We start from the raw sequence: 16,888 nt of genomic DNA, 5'->3' as shown, positions 1-16,888 counted from the left end.
ACACTGGGTCTACAACTGATATGAAATGCTTAACATTAACACTAACATGATGTTAGTTGTAGGTATAGACCCATAATGTTAGCGTTTTTCACATGTTTTAACACGGTTGTTAAACAATGTGTTTTAACAACTCTTTTATAACATGAAATGTTTCTCTATGACTATGTACAGTAATTTTGACATACCTGCACAACCAACTTTGCACGATATTTTTTTTTTGCACTTACCAGCACTTATGCTGGTATATGCAAAATGGTCTTAAGTGAAAGGCAGGTAAGTCAAAACTACTGTATTTCAAATCGTATTCAATGTTGTGTATGCGTTGATATACATACATATTCTTTATTTCAATTATAAATCAGTAAACTTAAATTTTAATGGTACAACTGGCGAATTGACAAAATAACTTTTAAAAGCGTTTTCACTAGGATAATTAAATTCAATTTCGAAATTACGCACTAGATTAGCCATTGTTATTTCCATTTCCAAATCAACGATACGTTTACCAACGCATGAACGTGGACCAAATCCAAATGGCAAAAATGTAAATGGATGCATATTTTTCACAGATATTTTATCATTTTCACCATTCTCCTCACGTAACCATCTCTCTGGTATATATTCTTTTGGTTTGGGAAAGTAGTCCTCATCTTGCAGCAATAAATTCGATGCTAATAAAACATTTGTGTTTTTGGGTATTTGATAACCACTTAAACATAGATCCATTCCAGTCGACCTTAGATTGCCAAAAATTACGGGATATAGTCTTATGGCTTCTTTGATACAAGCTCTCAAGTATGGTAAATTTTTCGTGTTCTCTACAGTGAATTTTTCAGTTTTACCAATTGTATTCAGTATTTCTTCACGCAACTTCTGTTGTTTTACTGGATTGGTGGCTAAACAAAGCATAATGGCCGATAAAATAGATGAGGTTATCTCAACACCACCAATCAACATGTCAATGGCCATAATCATGGCAATTTTCCGATCAATTTTTAGTAATTTTTCTAAAACGCTATTTCCTTCAGCATTTGCACCTTGCTTTTCTAAACGTTGTATAGCCTCGTTGGTAAATTTTAAACATATATCAAACATATTGTCCATACATTTTTCGAAACGTTTGTATGTTGGTGTCTTGATATATTTATAGATCGAAGGTTTAATGCCCAAATCGTAAAAAGCTCTAGTAAACATTTGCAAATTCTCGAACAGCTCTTTAGCTTCTGGAGTAATTGATGTGCTTCTGATGAGACCCATTTCTTTATCCAATGCTACAACAGCTACAGATTCAAATGATAAACGATTTATATCTTTTATAAATGTACCGGGGACCTCCATGGTATTAGGATCCCGTATTTCTTTGATTCTATTAAAAAAGGAAATAAAATATTAATATAGATACATATATAACTATTTGGACATTTGGTTACCTTAGTACAAACTCATTATTTACTTTTTGCATGGGATCCATATAAAGTTTAGCATTTTTCGGTTGCATTAATATAGGATTTACAGCATGACGAAATTTACCCCATTGTTTGCCACTAAAAAACAATTTAATTTTAATATGATTGAATATATGAAAGCATTTCAAAATCATTATCTTCGCTAACTTACTTTCCAGCTACTCCCAAACATTCCTCAGCATAAAAATTGTCCTTTCTTGACAAACGATAGTACTTTACCAATTCATTACCTGGTCTTACAGGATATGTTCCTTCGGTGCGAAATATTTTCTCATGATCATCCAAATTGAATGTTATCAAATTTGAACTTGAACCAAATAAGCCAGGCATATAATAGATATCGCCATAACGTTTGCGTAGCAAACTCAAAACATCAACAAATGATAAATTGTGAAATTCACCACCTTTCATAAAACCCCGAAACTTTTGAAATTTAGAAAGACCTGGTACGCTATCGAAAGGTTTTGCTCCAGACCATTCTTCTTTTAAGCTATTCGCATAGGAGGTTTCCAAAGCAGGCTGACTGGTCTAATAATAATAAATAATCGTTATATTTAAACAAACATACATGTATATTAGGTTATATTAATATCTATTGTTAATTGAAATATTCGTTGTTGGTTTTTTATTTCATTGTCTTTTTTATTTAACTTGCCTTAACATCAGCAACTGTTGCATAACTATTGTTATTTATTAAATTAAAACAATATTTTGATTGTCTGAGTTGTATCCTTGATATCATTTTGTTTTCTATATATTTTTCCAATCTACCTCTCAATGTGAGTGTTAAGTTAGAACTAAGTAGGTTCTTTTTTATTATTTAAAATCAAGTGTTTCAATCACAGAGAACTACACATAGAGTGGAAACCAGAAAAAATTTTAACTCAAGTAAACTCAAAAATTTAATCATACGAGTGTTGTTTTTGTTTTCTGTAGTTTTTTTTACTAATTCATTCTCAACCACTTAGTTTTTTTAAAACATATTTAGGTTTTTGACATCAGAGTTTCCGCTCTATGTATATTTCTCTATGGTTTTAATATTTTATACAAAATATTTATAAGATAAGTTTGAAAAGATATGATCAGTACAAAAACATGTACAGGCAAAGCTCTGTAGAACGAACGAATGCCGCTATAACAAAAATTAAATATAACGAATGAGCAAATATTTGCATTAGCATCCTTATACATATAATGAATAAACAACTTATTTTACTTTCGATATAATGAATAGTAAGTGGAAATCGTCTTTCCTTCTTTTAAGATTAACCGATTCAAAATTTTATATTATAATCAAGTAAATAAAGTATTTTAAATGTCAAATATATGTAAGTCTCAAATAACACCTACCTTAAAGTATACCTTGTTAATTGAAATATTCGTTGTTGGTTTTTTATTTCATTATCTTTTTTATTTAACTTGCCTTAACATCAGCAACTATTGTTATTTATTAAATTAAAACAATATTTTGATTGTCTGAGTTGTATGCTTGATAACATTTTGTTTTCTATATATTTTTCCAATCTACCTCTCAATGTGAATGTTAAGTTAGAACTAAGTATGTTCTTTTTTATTATTTAAAATCAAGTATTTCAATCACAGAGAACTACACATAGTGTGGAAACCAGACATAAATTGAACTCAAGTGAACTCAAAAATTTAATCATACGAGTGTTGTGTTTGTTTTCTGTAGTTTTTTTTACTAATACATTCTCAACCACTTAGGTTTTTTTAAAACATATTTAGGTTTTTGACATCTGAATTTCCGCTCTATGTATATTTCTCTATGGTTTTAATATTTTATACAAAATATCTATAACATAAGTTTGAAAATATATGATCACTACAAAAACATGTATGTACAAGCAAAGCTCGGTAGAACGAACGAATAAATAAATCTGAAAATTTATAAAAATACATGATATATATATATATATATATATCGGTTATATTGATGTAACAATCATGAATATATGTTATTTGGTGGCTTCGGAAAGTTGATTTATTTAGGTGGTCTATTTTCATGCACTAAAAAAATTTTAAAATTGTAAAATAAGCAATACAAATGTTTAAATATGCAAATTGTATACGCATACAAGCAACATATGCTTAAATATATGCACCTGCCATTGTATGTCATCTGATTCGGAAAAGTAATTGGTCAAAATTGATTTTGGGTTACTGACTACAAACATGCATTTCAATCATGCTCATGGTATACATTTCAAAGACCTTTCCAATCACTTATATAACGCCATAGAAATTCGGACCGAAAATGGCTCAAAATCGTGAAAAATATTTTTTAACCGGAAAGCAAAATCATAAAGTCCACAATAATGTAAAACTTTAAAAAGCAATTATATGTGAGATTCAGTAGTTGCTTTAAAAAAATATTGTAGAATACCGAATTTTAATAACTCAAGTAATACGCTCTCCTGAAAAGTTGTGTATTTCAAGATAGATGGTTTTGATATGTATGTTATTTAGATCATTTACCCCCATTTTCTCAATATCTGATTATTTTTTATCGTGACGATAAACTGGCAGTTCTCATACAAACAAAATGTTAATTGGAGGTTTATTGGAAAATGGGGGTTATAGTGACTATATTATAATCGTTTTAGATCATTGCATTTTCTCAAAAAAGTTCAATTAATAAAAACACAAAAACATTCCATTAAAATTCACCCGTGTCTAAAAAAACATTACATTTTAATGAGTTTAATCGAGCATTGAAAATGTATGAAAAACAAAAAGCGTGTATGTTTAAAAAAATGGTTTTGTTTAGTATTTTGTTATTTCTACCGTTTTACATTTTCAATCCATTCATTTTATTTAAATAGATAACACAATTTTGTTGAGTGTGTCGATGCTACACACAAGTTTCTGTTACACAAAAAGTAGCTTTCATATATAAACAAACTTAGTAGAGGGATGCCAAATTTTAACGATTTTTTTAAATTCAAAAAGTATTATGTTTACATGTAAAAAACAATTTTATAATAAAGAAAATTATTATGAAGTAAAACTTTCAGCAAATAATATAATAAGCAATGAGATTTTTTATTTATTAGATTATTTAACGTTAAAAAAATAAATTTTTATTTCCAAAGAAGCATTAAAAACATCTGGCATCTCTCTATCAGAAGCCTCAGAAGCAACAAATAGTAGTAGACAAGAAAATGGCACATCTGAGCAGTTCACATGAGCAAAACCGTAATGAGAAATGGGGGTTCTTCAAACCTATCAAAACCCTAAGAAATGCACGTTATGTGTTTGTAAAGCGTTTGACGCAAGGCGAATTTATACAAAGTGGAATCAGTCAAACAGCTGATAATTTTTTTTTCGCTTTTTGGTTCTAACAGTTGTCAAAGCTAGTTTTTATATTTAAATATCTACATATTCTAATCGTATTAACAAAATATTTATTTTTTAAATAAATAAGTAAAGCCCTCACTATACAATTATCTACACTACATTAAGTTTTAATACTTATTTGTTTAATTTTTCATTTTTGTTTTTTGACGTTTGTTAAGACCAATTGATGTATTTGTAGAACTGATAGCACCTTGTATGAATTCGCCTTGGTTTGACGTGAGCCGGAGTGCTACTACTACTACTTTTTGCAACTGATAGCATAAATAACGACAATAATAAGGCAACAAAAACTCCTCAGTCGACAACCGGTGTGCAAGAATGACGCGCGTAGCGGATAGAACGTCATAGTTAATAAAACGGTTTTTTGAAACGCGAGTTGTTGTTTTAGCAATAAACCAACACCAAGCGAATTTAGTGCGAAGAGGGGATATTCTTATAATTTATAACTATTTATTACTTACTTGTTTATGAATGAAATTTTATTTCGTAGTGTAATTATTAAAAATAGAGCTTATTAACAAATTATTTAAAATAATTTTAAAGTGTTTATATAAAATATAGTGTTCATTTTTATATAAAATAATAATACAAAAACCCCAAAAAAGGTTTCAAGTGCAAGATCATTTAGTAAAGGAATTTTGTGCTAACAACAACTACATTAAAGACGGCAACGACAATAAAAAGGCTAAAATCACTTTAGTATCGGTGTATGTGCATATGATGATTATAACAACAACACCAACAATACATATAATAATAATGAAGCAGCATAAATGAAGGTGTAGAAAATAAGAAGAGCCTAAAAATAATAAAAATAAAACAAAACCAAAACAAGTAAAAAAAAACAACAAAAGAATGAGGAGATGAAATAAGGAGGATTTATGCGTTCGATAGTTGAAATGGATAAAGTGGTTTTACCGGTTTTATGATAAAAATGATTATTTAAGAAAAAAAAAATACTAAAATAGTCAAGATTTTAATAAAGAAAAAAAATTAAATCAATGATGAAAGAGTTAAATTGTGTAAAAAGTATTTAAAGCAATAATTAAGTGCCAGTGATTAATAAATATGTACATACATATGTAGTTATGTTTTAATTAAATTTATTATTAATAATTTTAGAAAAATATAAAATTTTATAATGTTTATATTAACATTAAAATAAAAGAAAAACCAGAGTGTGAAATTTTTCTAAAAAAATGCCGTTTGTTCAACGTGTGGTGCAACCGGTAAATCTTGCACAAGTTTGTGTCTCGGCAACGGGAGGCAATAGAACCACCAAGTTTCTATGCATACCCGGCAAATGTAAAAACAACAATTGTATCAACAATAAACAACTACCACCATCGGCCTCCAATCCACAGTTGAGAGAAGAATCTCTTAATGGCGGAGAGCAAAAACATAAACAAGCTCAGGAAGACATATTGCTTTCATCAAGGACATTAAACAACAATAACAACAGTAGCAATGTCAAGGACAACAGTGGCTTAAAATCACCATCTTCGACATCAACCTCATCCTCTTCAACCACTACCATAACCACGGCCATCATACACAATTCAAATGGTTTGGATTTAAGCTCCACGGATAACACAGATCATTCAGTTACCATTGTTCCCCATTCCAATGGGTTTGCCTCGAGTTTTTCCTACAACACCGATCATGAAGATGATGGTGTTATTACACCCGTCTCACCGGCACCCGCCATGCCCATGAAAAAACTTAAACAACATGTGGAATTTCTATCAACCGTTCCCTCACCTACCCGTTCGCATACTTCGCGGCCCTCAACAGCCAGCGGTACTGCTGCGATACGTTCCTCGTCGCATCAGCGTTTACGTTCACCGCAAACACCACAAACGCCAACTTCTGCCAAAATTGTGGCCGGCTATGAATTTGATTCAATTAGTAATATTACTTTAAGTAACGCCTTAAGGCAGTTGGCCTCGTTGGTTCTGATAGCCAGCGATATATTTGACGATTTGCAGCGGGAATTACAGACGGTGGGCGATAGGGCGCGAGTGGTGCAAAAGAAAATCGTCGCAGTGGAGAGGCGTGTTAGTGCGTACGATCCTAAAACGGTCACAGTTCGTAAGTATTATTTGATTTTGTTTTTTTCGGAGATATTTTAAACATAGCAAAGTTATCAGTTTTATTTTTTAAATAGAAAAAGATGTGTAAAAGTCGTTTGAATTGCGGTAGTTTTATTAGGATGCTCTCCAACTGTCAGCTACAGTTTTTTTTTTTTAATAAGAAAATTACTTCTTCACCTAAAATATGAAACAAATATTTTATTGCGTTACGATCAACTCAATCAAAATGAATTAGTTGATTTTCAACAAATCTCTTCTGTTCTGTAAAGCAAAACATATAAAAAATAACACTTTAAAATAAAATAAATTTCATAATAACATAGTTATGATTATTTGAAGTTGTAACGTTAAGAATATCGTTATTTCACTGGATTTGCTAATAAATAAAGTTCTAATTGAAGTGATCGAGAAAAACAACATAGGTCCATATAACTATTTTCGAACTCTATGGAACTATAATAAAACAGAATTAAGAACAGATATATGTATGAGAACACCTGCATACTTTTGGTGTAGCATAGAGTTATTTTTCCAGTTTAGTAATTAAACAAAAATTATGTACCATTATCGCAATGTACTAAGTATTACGCCACTATTTAATAATCACACAAAAAGGTTTACAACGTATCTTGAGTTCAAACTAATTTCATAAATGCGGCACACGTTTGTTTCCCAACAAAATATGAGTACTAGAGGAGAAGGAAGAAACTAACAAAGAAATGAAAATAAAAAAAAAACAAATGTTAGTATTACGTTATCAGCACGTAATCATTTCGGCAAGTTCTTATCTGTAGAAAAACGTACCTACACTCAGTTTTTGCACTTGCTAGCTAGTGGTCTTTGTATGTCTGTCTTTCAGCCTGGCTGGTTGCTCTTGTTCCCTACTCTAAGTTAAACGAAGCAAAATTCCAATTCAATAGAAAAACGCAAATACCCACCTTAAGTTTTGGGCCTGTTTTTGTTTTTGTAACACGTCTCGATTTTTTCTTTCATTATTTTGTGTTTGCCAGGAGTAAATAAAACTAGTAAAATAAATAGTGGTGAGGCGCGGAGCGAATGTACACACCGCAAAACTTGTTTAAAATTCAATTACACTTACAGAAAGAACTCACTTGAGGTTTGAAGTAAAATCAACAACTTAATTGTAATGCATTGAACACATTGAAGACAGCAGGCTACACGACTACACGAACACAAATTCTGCTGGCTGGAGTTGTAGTCGTGTGGCAGCTACTGAATTATTTTAAAGACGACAGCTACAAAGTAAACAGCTGATTTATAATTCAGTGGTGCCACTTTAATAAAAAATAACCGTACAAAATTCCAAAGTAATTAAGATTTAAACAATTATTTTGAGTAAACATATCTTTATGGTTATAATTAATTATGTACCTGTTATTAATTTACATCAATATGGTTATCAAAAACTTCTCTTAATTAAGTAAAAAAAATATATTTTTTTAAGCACTCATTTGATTTACATTTTTTATTATATTAGCAACACTATTTCTGCTTTGTAGCTGACAGAAATAGAAATTAGTTTAATTCGGCTACAGCGGCAAAAGCAATCGTGTGGTCGTGTAGCTGTGCTGTCGTCAAAAGAATCGTCTTCATATAAACGTGTGTATTCTAATTTTGACAGATTGCAGTTGGTAGCCTGCTGTCTTCAATGTGTTCCATGCATAAAGCAACTAAAATAACAAAATTGTACTATTTAACACTTTGGGAGTAGCATAAGAAAAGCATTCATATAAAACACAATTAAGGCGATGAACGACTAAAGAATGATTCAATTTAGGCTTATTATTGATTTGGCACATACATATCCAAAAATCTGGAATTGAGAAAAACGACAAAGAAGTTTTGCTTTACTTTTTTTTTCAAAATGATCGTGATGACTTTTTGTTATATACCCGATTCGGTAGCTATTTAAAATAGCGCCCATATAAAAATCGATATTGATATAAAATTCGTCTCAAATAACTGTTAAACATACTCAATACTGATAAGTTTTATAGTAATATGTCCATAATATCTCTAAGGGCTCTTCTAAATAATGTTGCCAAATCAAGTTTTTCTTAATCTAACGCAATCATCGCAGGCCTTTTTCATTATACCCATTACGCTGCATGTGAGGGTGTTACACAAAATAAACATTAAACAGTGGAAAAAATCAAGTTATTGTAAAGTGACGAATGGTTGAAAAGAAAAACAACAAAGTAAAAAAAAACGTAAATTAAAATTAAACACTGAAGTTGTTGCAAAATATTCTGTTACTTGAATTACATTTTAAATTTGTTACATTTGGCTGATTGCCTGACAGACACACAGTGAGTATGACTATCTAAATGACTCTTTTTTAGTTGGTTGGGTGTAGTGTTCGTTTGGTGGGAGGTGGTGGCGGCTGGAATGATGTGATAATTTGTTAAAGCTCTTTTAACCATAAATTTACTAATTGTTCATGTCTATATAATTAACAGGAATACCAATGTACACAAAACAAAAGCAGTACATGGCTTTTCTCATTAACTTTTTCTGTTGTTTTTTGTTTTAAAAACAATTGACGTAAATTGTTGAGATAATTCTTTATCTTAAATTTGCTGTTTTCAATACTTTTATGTATATAATAATAAACAAAATAAAAAAAAGTAATGTTAATTGATAGATAACAATGTTGATTTATCTTTTTTCTTATACATTTTCCATTTGTAACCTATAATTTTGACCGACCTTGTGATAAAACAAGTGTACAAACATACATAAATACTCTGAAGTGTCTATTAAGGCTTAAAGTGGTATTTTTATGACTTTAAATTGTTTAATATCTTTAACAAAATGCTTTTATAGGTTTATAGGAAAATATGCGATAAACTAGTATTTGTTTTATAGCATTGTTTCAAATAAAAGTGAATTTTTAGACAAATGTCGGAAACTGGTTCTCTTAGTTGAGTGGTTTAGAGTTTTACTCCAATATATACCTACATACATATAATCAATTATTAAATTTATAAAAGGTTTCCATACAAAATTTATTTTATAAACCTTTGGTAAATTTCAAAATTTATTATGAATAATGCTGTATATTTAAATTAAATTATTTTTTTATAAACAATTTCGAAATATTTAAAAAAATATTGAAATTGGAAATACAATTTTTGAAGGTTTAAGCATTTGAAGATGTTTGGGCGATATACAGAGCTATACAATACAATGGAAACTTTCCCAAAAATTCAAATATTTACATTTATTTACTTATATTGAGAAAAACAAGAACGTGAGCTTTACACCAAGGTTTACATTAAGATTAAAAACAATTTTTGTTAAAAATAATTTTCATGAAAAACAATTCTGTGAAAAAAATTTTGTTGAAAATATTTTTATGTTAAATTCGGAAAGTTGATTTCAACAGACATACAGTCAAATTTTTCTAAGTTACATGAATGAAAAAAACACCTGTTTAGCCAAAACGTCAAAAAGGCGCATTTTGAAAAAAGTTTTGATTTTGACAAAGTTCAATTTTTTTCCAAATATTGATGAAAAATAGCTTTCTAAACTATTTGGGACAAGTTATGCTAAGAACAATAGGTAATAAGAAAAACACTTGTTTGGCCAAAATGTAAAATTTAGACCCCATCTAACTCAGAGAGTTCTTGACCGATCTTGTTGAAAAATTGTGTCTAAACTACTATCCGTGGTGCAAATTCACAAGACATCGGTTTCAAAAGTTGTGTCACTTGAGATGAAAATGGGGCAACGGGATAACGTCATTGAAGTTAAAGGAGAGCTAATGCAAAAAATTGGTAACGCTGCTGACATGAAACAAGATGCTTAGGGTGACCGTCTTATCAAATTAACCCAACCTCAAAAGATAGTTATGGCAATCCTGCATATGAACCGTTAAAAAATGAACACCATTCCTGTCATTGTGATTTATTCTTAAAACGCTAAATTAGCAATTCATAAAACAAATGTTTTTTGTAATAACTTAAGTATGCACTTTAATAATTACAGTTACTAAATAAATAAAACCATTTTCCACTTTTGTGTTTAATTAAATATTTACTAAACGTCTAAATTGGCAACTCCAACTTGTTGCTAAATACAGGTCAACAATTTGTACAATTTTATTTCGTGGGTTCTTTTTCGTTCTGTTTTGTGCTTAATTTGTTTCTTATAACAATTTAAATTTATTGCAATTAAAATTCCATTGAACAGTCAGTCTTCTGTTCTCAGACTGACTGTGGCAACATGTTGTTGTGTAAACCAATGACTAGTATAATTTATTATACATATATTTATTCAGTTGAAAATATCAAATTATTTAAAATTTTGTTTATAATTTACCACATCACAAGTACTGCTCGTACTAGAAAATGCCAAAGAAAGGAAAATACGATTACGATTTTCAAGTGATGTCTTACTTAAGTGCAAATGTTTTCATAGCCGTTTTTCTGTTATTTTTATTTATTTATTTATATGTGCTCATACAGATTTTTTTGCTTCGCCGCTTATTCACGAAACGTGCTTTATAAGCATTTATTTTGGTTGCTCCAAAAAAAACAGAACCGAAAATTTATACTATATGGCATTTTAAAATGCTCAATTTATTTTGGCGTTCATTGACAGGCTTCTGACACTGCAATAGCAGCAACAACAACAAAATATCCCCTCCAAATAAAAACTGTTGATTGCATAAATACCCAGAACAAGCACAACAACAAATCTTTAATATATATTTAGTAAATGGGTATAAAAAAGATTTTTAAATTCCAATTACTTTGCATTTGCCGGTAGTTTTTGTATTACATATTTCCAAATAATATCAGCAAATGTACAAAATATGTATGAATTTTCTTGCGGAGGAGCAAGGGATTTGTCAGAATGCAATATAAAGTGTTTAAGTTATTATTTTGACATTTGTTGCGTGTTTGACTAGACAATTTGACAGTGCATTCTTTCACTTTGTATAGGGATTTAAAGATTTTCAAAATGTTTTTCTTAGCCATACAAGCATTTAGTGTTGACAGTTGTTAAGACAGATTTATGACTATTTTTAGTTTTGTTTATTTTATATATTTTAAAAAATATATATAATATTTAAATCTGCAGGGGAATAAAACTGCTAAGTTTACTATTTTATTATGTCTACAATTCAAATGGGCAACATTTAACCTAAATTCTATACGATTTTAATAATAAATAATAATACCATGAAATTTTATGTTTTTTATGGTTAATAGATTATTTAACAAAGTTTTTTGTTTTTATTTTCTTATATTTCCTTACTTTAAAAAATTCTATTTACAAATTGGCAACACCATACCCACCACCTTTAACATTAAGGGTATTTGCTTACACTCTGCCCTTTACAGCTTATTATTTTTATGCCTTTTTTGTTTTGTTTCGTTTTCTTTTCAATTTTCCCTTTTCTTGCACAGGATCTTTAACATTTTCTTGTGTGTTTTTTCTTTCGTTGAGTTCTTTTGATGATGGTTTTCGGTTTACTCAAGCACGTAAACCTTTTAAATGATGCATCACGTGTTTCCTTGAAAGTCATCTTGCCCTGACCAATAATTTCTATGTTTGTTACCTTTTTATTATATTTATGTTGCAAAAAACGACTGAAAACCAGCAGCTGTTTTATGAAATTTTTTGTTAATTACTTGTTGGCAAACTCATGGAAAATGTGTAAAGAATATAATAAAACTGCTGAATCACCTGTTTCCAAAAGAAAATTAGAACAATTAAAAAATATTTTGTGGTAATTTAATGTTTAATACAAACAGTTTTACTGGTATATGTCGCTCAATTGCAACGTAATTAGGAAATTCCCGAAAACAAATGCAGTGGTTGACAATACAATGGAAACTTTTTCAAATATTCAACTAGTAGATAATAAAAGTAGAAAATAAAAAAATAAACAGTTTTTATGTTTGTAGTAGCTCATTAATTTATACTTTTATTAACACATTTTAACAAATAAAATATGAACATGATTAAATTCTGAAACATATTCTGAAAATAGAAAAACGAAACAAGTATTATTTATTATGCTATTGACAAAAAAATTGAAACTTAGGTGTCAAGGGAATGAGATCTGGAGAGTGGACAGGACACTTCAAAACTCGGTTACAAACCTATAAGTGTGTGTAGGGGTTTTTGTCGTGCTGTAATCTCCAAAATAAGGGCACATTTTGCTCAGCTTGTGGATACATAACATTACTGAAAATGGATCTGTATCCGATTTCTGTCATAGTATTGGGTGTATGACTTAACTTCTGAACGCGGTTTTTGTTTTTTTGTTGTTTCTACAATGTCAAATTTTTTGTGCCGCATATTTGCTTTACTTTTTTAATTTAAAACAAGTAAGAGATCTATATTAGACTGTGCCGAATCTTATATAACCTTCACGAAATTATACTTCAAAATAAAAATTTTAAATATTTTTAGGTAAACAAAATTTATTTATTTTTCCAAAGTTGTTTTTTTAATTTTTTGGATACAAATTTTTTTCCAATTGTTTTAATTTTTCTTTTTTTTTAATATTTAGCGAAAAAAAACTTCGGTGAAAAAAAAATTCGGATAAAAAAATATTTTTTCCGATTTTGACCCATACGTCGTTGCAAAGGTCTTTGAAATATCTTTCATTAGATATCCATATTGTCTATATTAATGATTTAGTAATCCAGATATAGGTCAAAAATCGAGGTTGTCCTGGTTTTTTCCTTATATCTCAGCCATTTGTGGACCAATTTTCTCGATTTTAAATAGCAACCGAGCCGGAAGAATTCCGAATCGTGTATGTAAGTTATTTGGGGGCTTCGGAAAGTTGATTTCAACAGACAGACAGACGGAAATGGCTTATTCGACTCCGCTATCTATAAGGATCCAGAATATATACAATTTGTAGGGTCGGAAAATTATATTGTGGAAATTACAAACTTATATATACCGTTTTCACGAAGGTGAAGGTATACAAAAAGTACAGCTGAAGCACACCAAAGCTTATGGTGAATGTATTCCATCGGTTTTAACGTGCGATAGAGGGTTTGTGCGGTTCCAAAGTTGTGATTTCGACACGGATCACACTTTAAAACCGATGAAACACATTCTCCATAAGCTTTGGTGAGCAATCGTTGTGCTTCAGCGGCACTTTTTTCTCATGTTTACAATTAAATAATACAAAATTTTTCAGAATAAGCCATTTTTCTGTTCTGAACTTGTGTGCAAAACTAATTGATATAGCTACTCGTATGTATATTGTACATATTTTATTCAATAATTCTCGGTCATTAACACAATAATGTGTAACCTTTCAATTAGAATTTCAACATATGTATTCATTTATGTTAATTTACCTATGTTTTTTACTATTTGTTTCTCTTCCTCTTTTTCCCCCCACAATATTATCATTTTAATTACTTTTAAAGTATGTATAGAAATATTTGTATACGTTAATTTTTTATTAGCCAGTGTTTAATTTTATTGTTCACTGGTATTTTTATTTATTGTATGTAAAATGTTACGATAATGTTTATGTGTGGTGGTTTAATTTTAACTTTAACTACCATTTTCGGTTGAAAACCAGCCAACCGTATAGGATGTTTTATTTAATAAAAAAGTTAACAAATGTTGTTTTTTGAACAATAGAAAAAGATAAATTGAAAAAAAAAATTTTAAATTAAATTTTCCCAAAAAAAAAGTTGCAAAACTTTAATATTTTTCAAAGAATATAGCTAAAAGTAAAATCAAAACAAGAAAATCGCATTTTTACAAACATAAATACAGAACTTTCCCAGTTTTCTAAAGATAAATAATTGTTTGTTTTATTTATCTTAAAAAATGTTCAATTGTTTTAAAATTGCTGTTTTTCTTGCAAAAATCTTCTGGCAGCATTAGTTATGCAATATGGCAGCACTACGTAGAGATGTTAATTTTTGTTTTTGCTAGAGATGACAAATAAACGATAACTGTTTTATGTTATGATGCAAAATTTTACAAAATTTATGAAATTATCTGTTACAAAAATGGAATTATCCAGTAAATAAAGTAATATTTAACAAAATTATATTTTTTATTGCCAAAGTTTCAGAAATATTTAAGTAATTGCTGCTAAAATAAAATTCTATGGAATAATTTTGTAATCGTATCTTGTCAATCATAAAAATTATGTTTTTAGTTCTCCTTAACTTCATTTGTTTACACAAGAATGAAGTTTGAGGTTTAACAAAACAACAACTTTTTATTTTTGGCTTTTAAAGGTACATACATACATATTTTGTTTTGTTTTTGAAATTTGTGTTGTTTTGTTTAGTTAAACAAAACAATTTAAGTTATATTTACAAAGTACATTGTATAAATATTAAACGTACATACATATTTGAGCAAGTTGTTGTTTATTTGTTTCGTATACAATTTCGGTATTTTGAAATACTTTATGGCACACGCATTTCAACCAAATAATCAAGTAATATTTATCTTGAAGATTTGAGGAAAGACAATATAGAAGGTACTGACAAAAGAAAACTAAAAACCAAAAGAGACAAACACCAACACTTTGTATCTTAGTTTTGAAGGTAATAAAAATAATCATGAAGGAAACACAATTTTTTGTGCTACAATTACAATTTTTTTTTTTGTAGCCAAAAGTATTTTTCTTTTGTTTGCCACAGTGGAGAAAAACAAAAATGTAAACAAGTGTGTTGAAATTTTTAAAAACATATGCCTGAAAAGAATAAAAAAAAACTCATGATTAATTATGTTAAAATAAAAAGAATTGTTTAAACATTTTTTATTAAGAAAAAAGGGCTTTAATAAAGGAAATATACACATGTTTTTTCATTTTTGTATTTTAAATATAAACTTAATATTTAAGTAATTTAAACTGTAAAAAGTCATTGACTTAACATTTACATACTTGTTGTCTTTTAATAAATATTTCACCAAGAATGCCAAAAAGAAGTCACAACAAAAAAAATAACAATATTTCACAGCTGTTGTCATTTATTATATTTTCAATAAAAAAAATTTTGATGCAAAAAGAAAACAACTCTCAAAAACTAAATATCTTTAAGTATAAATCAAAGTACATATAATAAGTAATCCTAATATTTTAGAACATTACCTAACTCTAACCACATGTTAGTGAAAAATTACCTAACTCTAACTCTAAAAAATCATATCGAAATTAAAATTTGAAGTATGTATTTTGATGTGTTTAATTATCTCACTAGGGTATTGAATTCACACGGTAACCGTATATATGTGACATAGGAAATAGATATAGAGCGGAGACCCTCCTGTCAAAGACCTGACTCAGATGTCAGAAAGCTAAGTGGTGAGAAATATTATGTATAAACAACACTTGTATGTGTGATTATTTTGGGTAATTTTTTGTTTGAGTTTTTTTCTAGTTTCCGCTCTATGTTTCTCTATGATGTGAGCAAAACTAGAATAAACTCAAACTGAAAAATTACTCACAATAATCACACATATAATTGTTGTTTTTGTTTTCATATATTAGCTTTTTTACTAAGGAGTGAGATCGAAAAATTCTTAACATACATATATGTTTATAAAAAAGAAACCACTAAACTTACAGCTTTAATTTTTTTTTTATTTGATTGAAATTATTATTACAATTTACAAAAAAAATTATTTTTATAGTTTTAATCACTAGTGATGAAATTTTGAACCTTTTTCGGAAACCCTTCCATTAACGTTTTTATAGTGCTTTCTGTCACTTTGCTCGAACATGTAGTCCATCTCCGTTTAAAATCTACCACACTTTTGGACACCTTTTTTGTACTCTTCAATTCTCTTTTAACAAGAGCCCAATATCTCTCCACTGGCCTTAGCTCCGGGCAGTTTGGAGGATTTGCCTCTCTTGGTACAAATACCACATTATTGTTCTTGTACCACTCAAGGGCTTGTTTGCCATAGTGACAGGAT

General features: G+C 29.1%; 2 protein-coding genes across 2 annotated transcripts in view; one reads left to right on the top strand and one right to left on the bottom strand.

The window, feature by feature from the left end:
• Window positions 1-351: 351 nt before the first annotated feature.
• Window positions 352-2,208, bottom strand: LOC135952515 (probable cytochrome P450 12c1, mitochondrial). Its single transcript, XM_065502513.1, has 4 exons — window positions 2,122-2,208; window positions 1,618-1,994; window positions 1,431-1,544; window positions 352-1,366 (listed from the first exon to the last, which is right to left on the bottom strand). The coding sequence occupies exons 1-4, from the start codon at window positions 2,206-2,208 to the stop codon at window positions 352-354; spliced, it is 1,593 nt and encodes a 530-aa protein (XP_065358585.1).
• Window positions 2,209-5,932: 3,724 nt separating this feature from the next.
• Window positions 5,933-16,888, top strand: part of gukh (GUK-holder) — a 150,129-nt gene continuing 139,173 nt past the window's right edge. Inside the window, exon 1 of the mRNA XM_065515700.1 lies at window positions 5,933-6,935. Within this exon, the coding sequence (XP_065371772.1) occupies window positions 6,044-6,935 (892 nt within the window). The 5' untranslated portion in view covers window positions 5,933-6,043. The remainder of the gene's footprint in view (window positions 6,936-16,888) is intronic.

The sequence above is a fragment of the Calliphora vicina genome, chromosome 1, assembly GCF_958450345.1.
Source record: "Calliphora vicina chromosome 1, idCalVici1.1, whole genome shotgun sequence".
Taxonomy (NCBI): Eukaryota; Metazoa; Arthropoda; class Insecta; order Diptera; family Calliphoridae; genus Calliphora; species Calliphora vicina.
The sequence above is the reverse complement of the archived record's forward strand: the minus strand, read 5'-3'. Positions and strand labels throughout refer to the sequence as shown.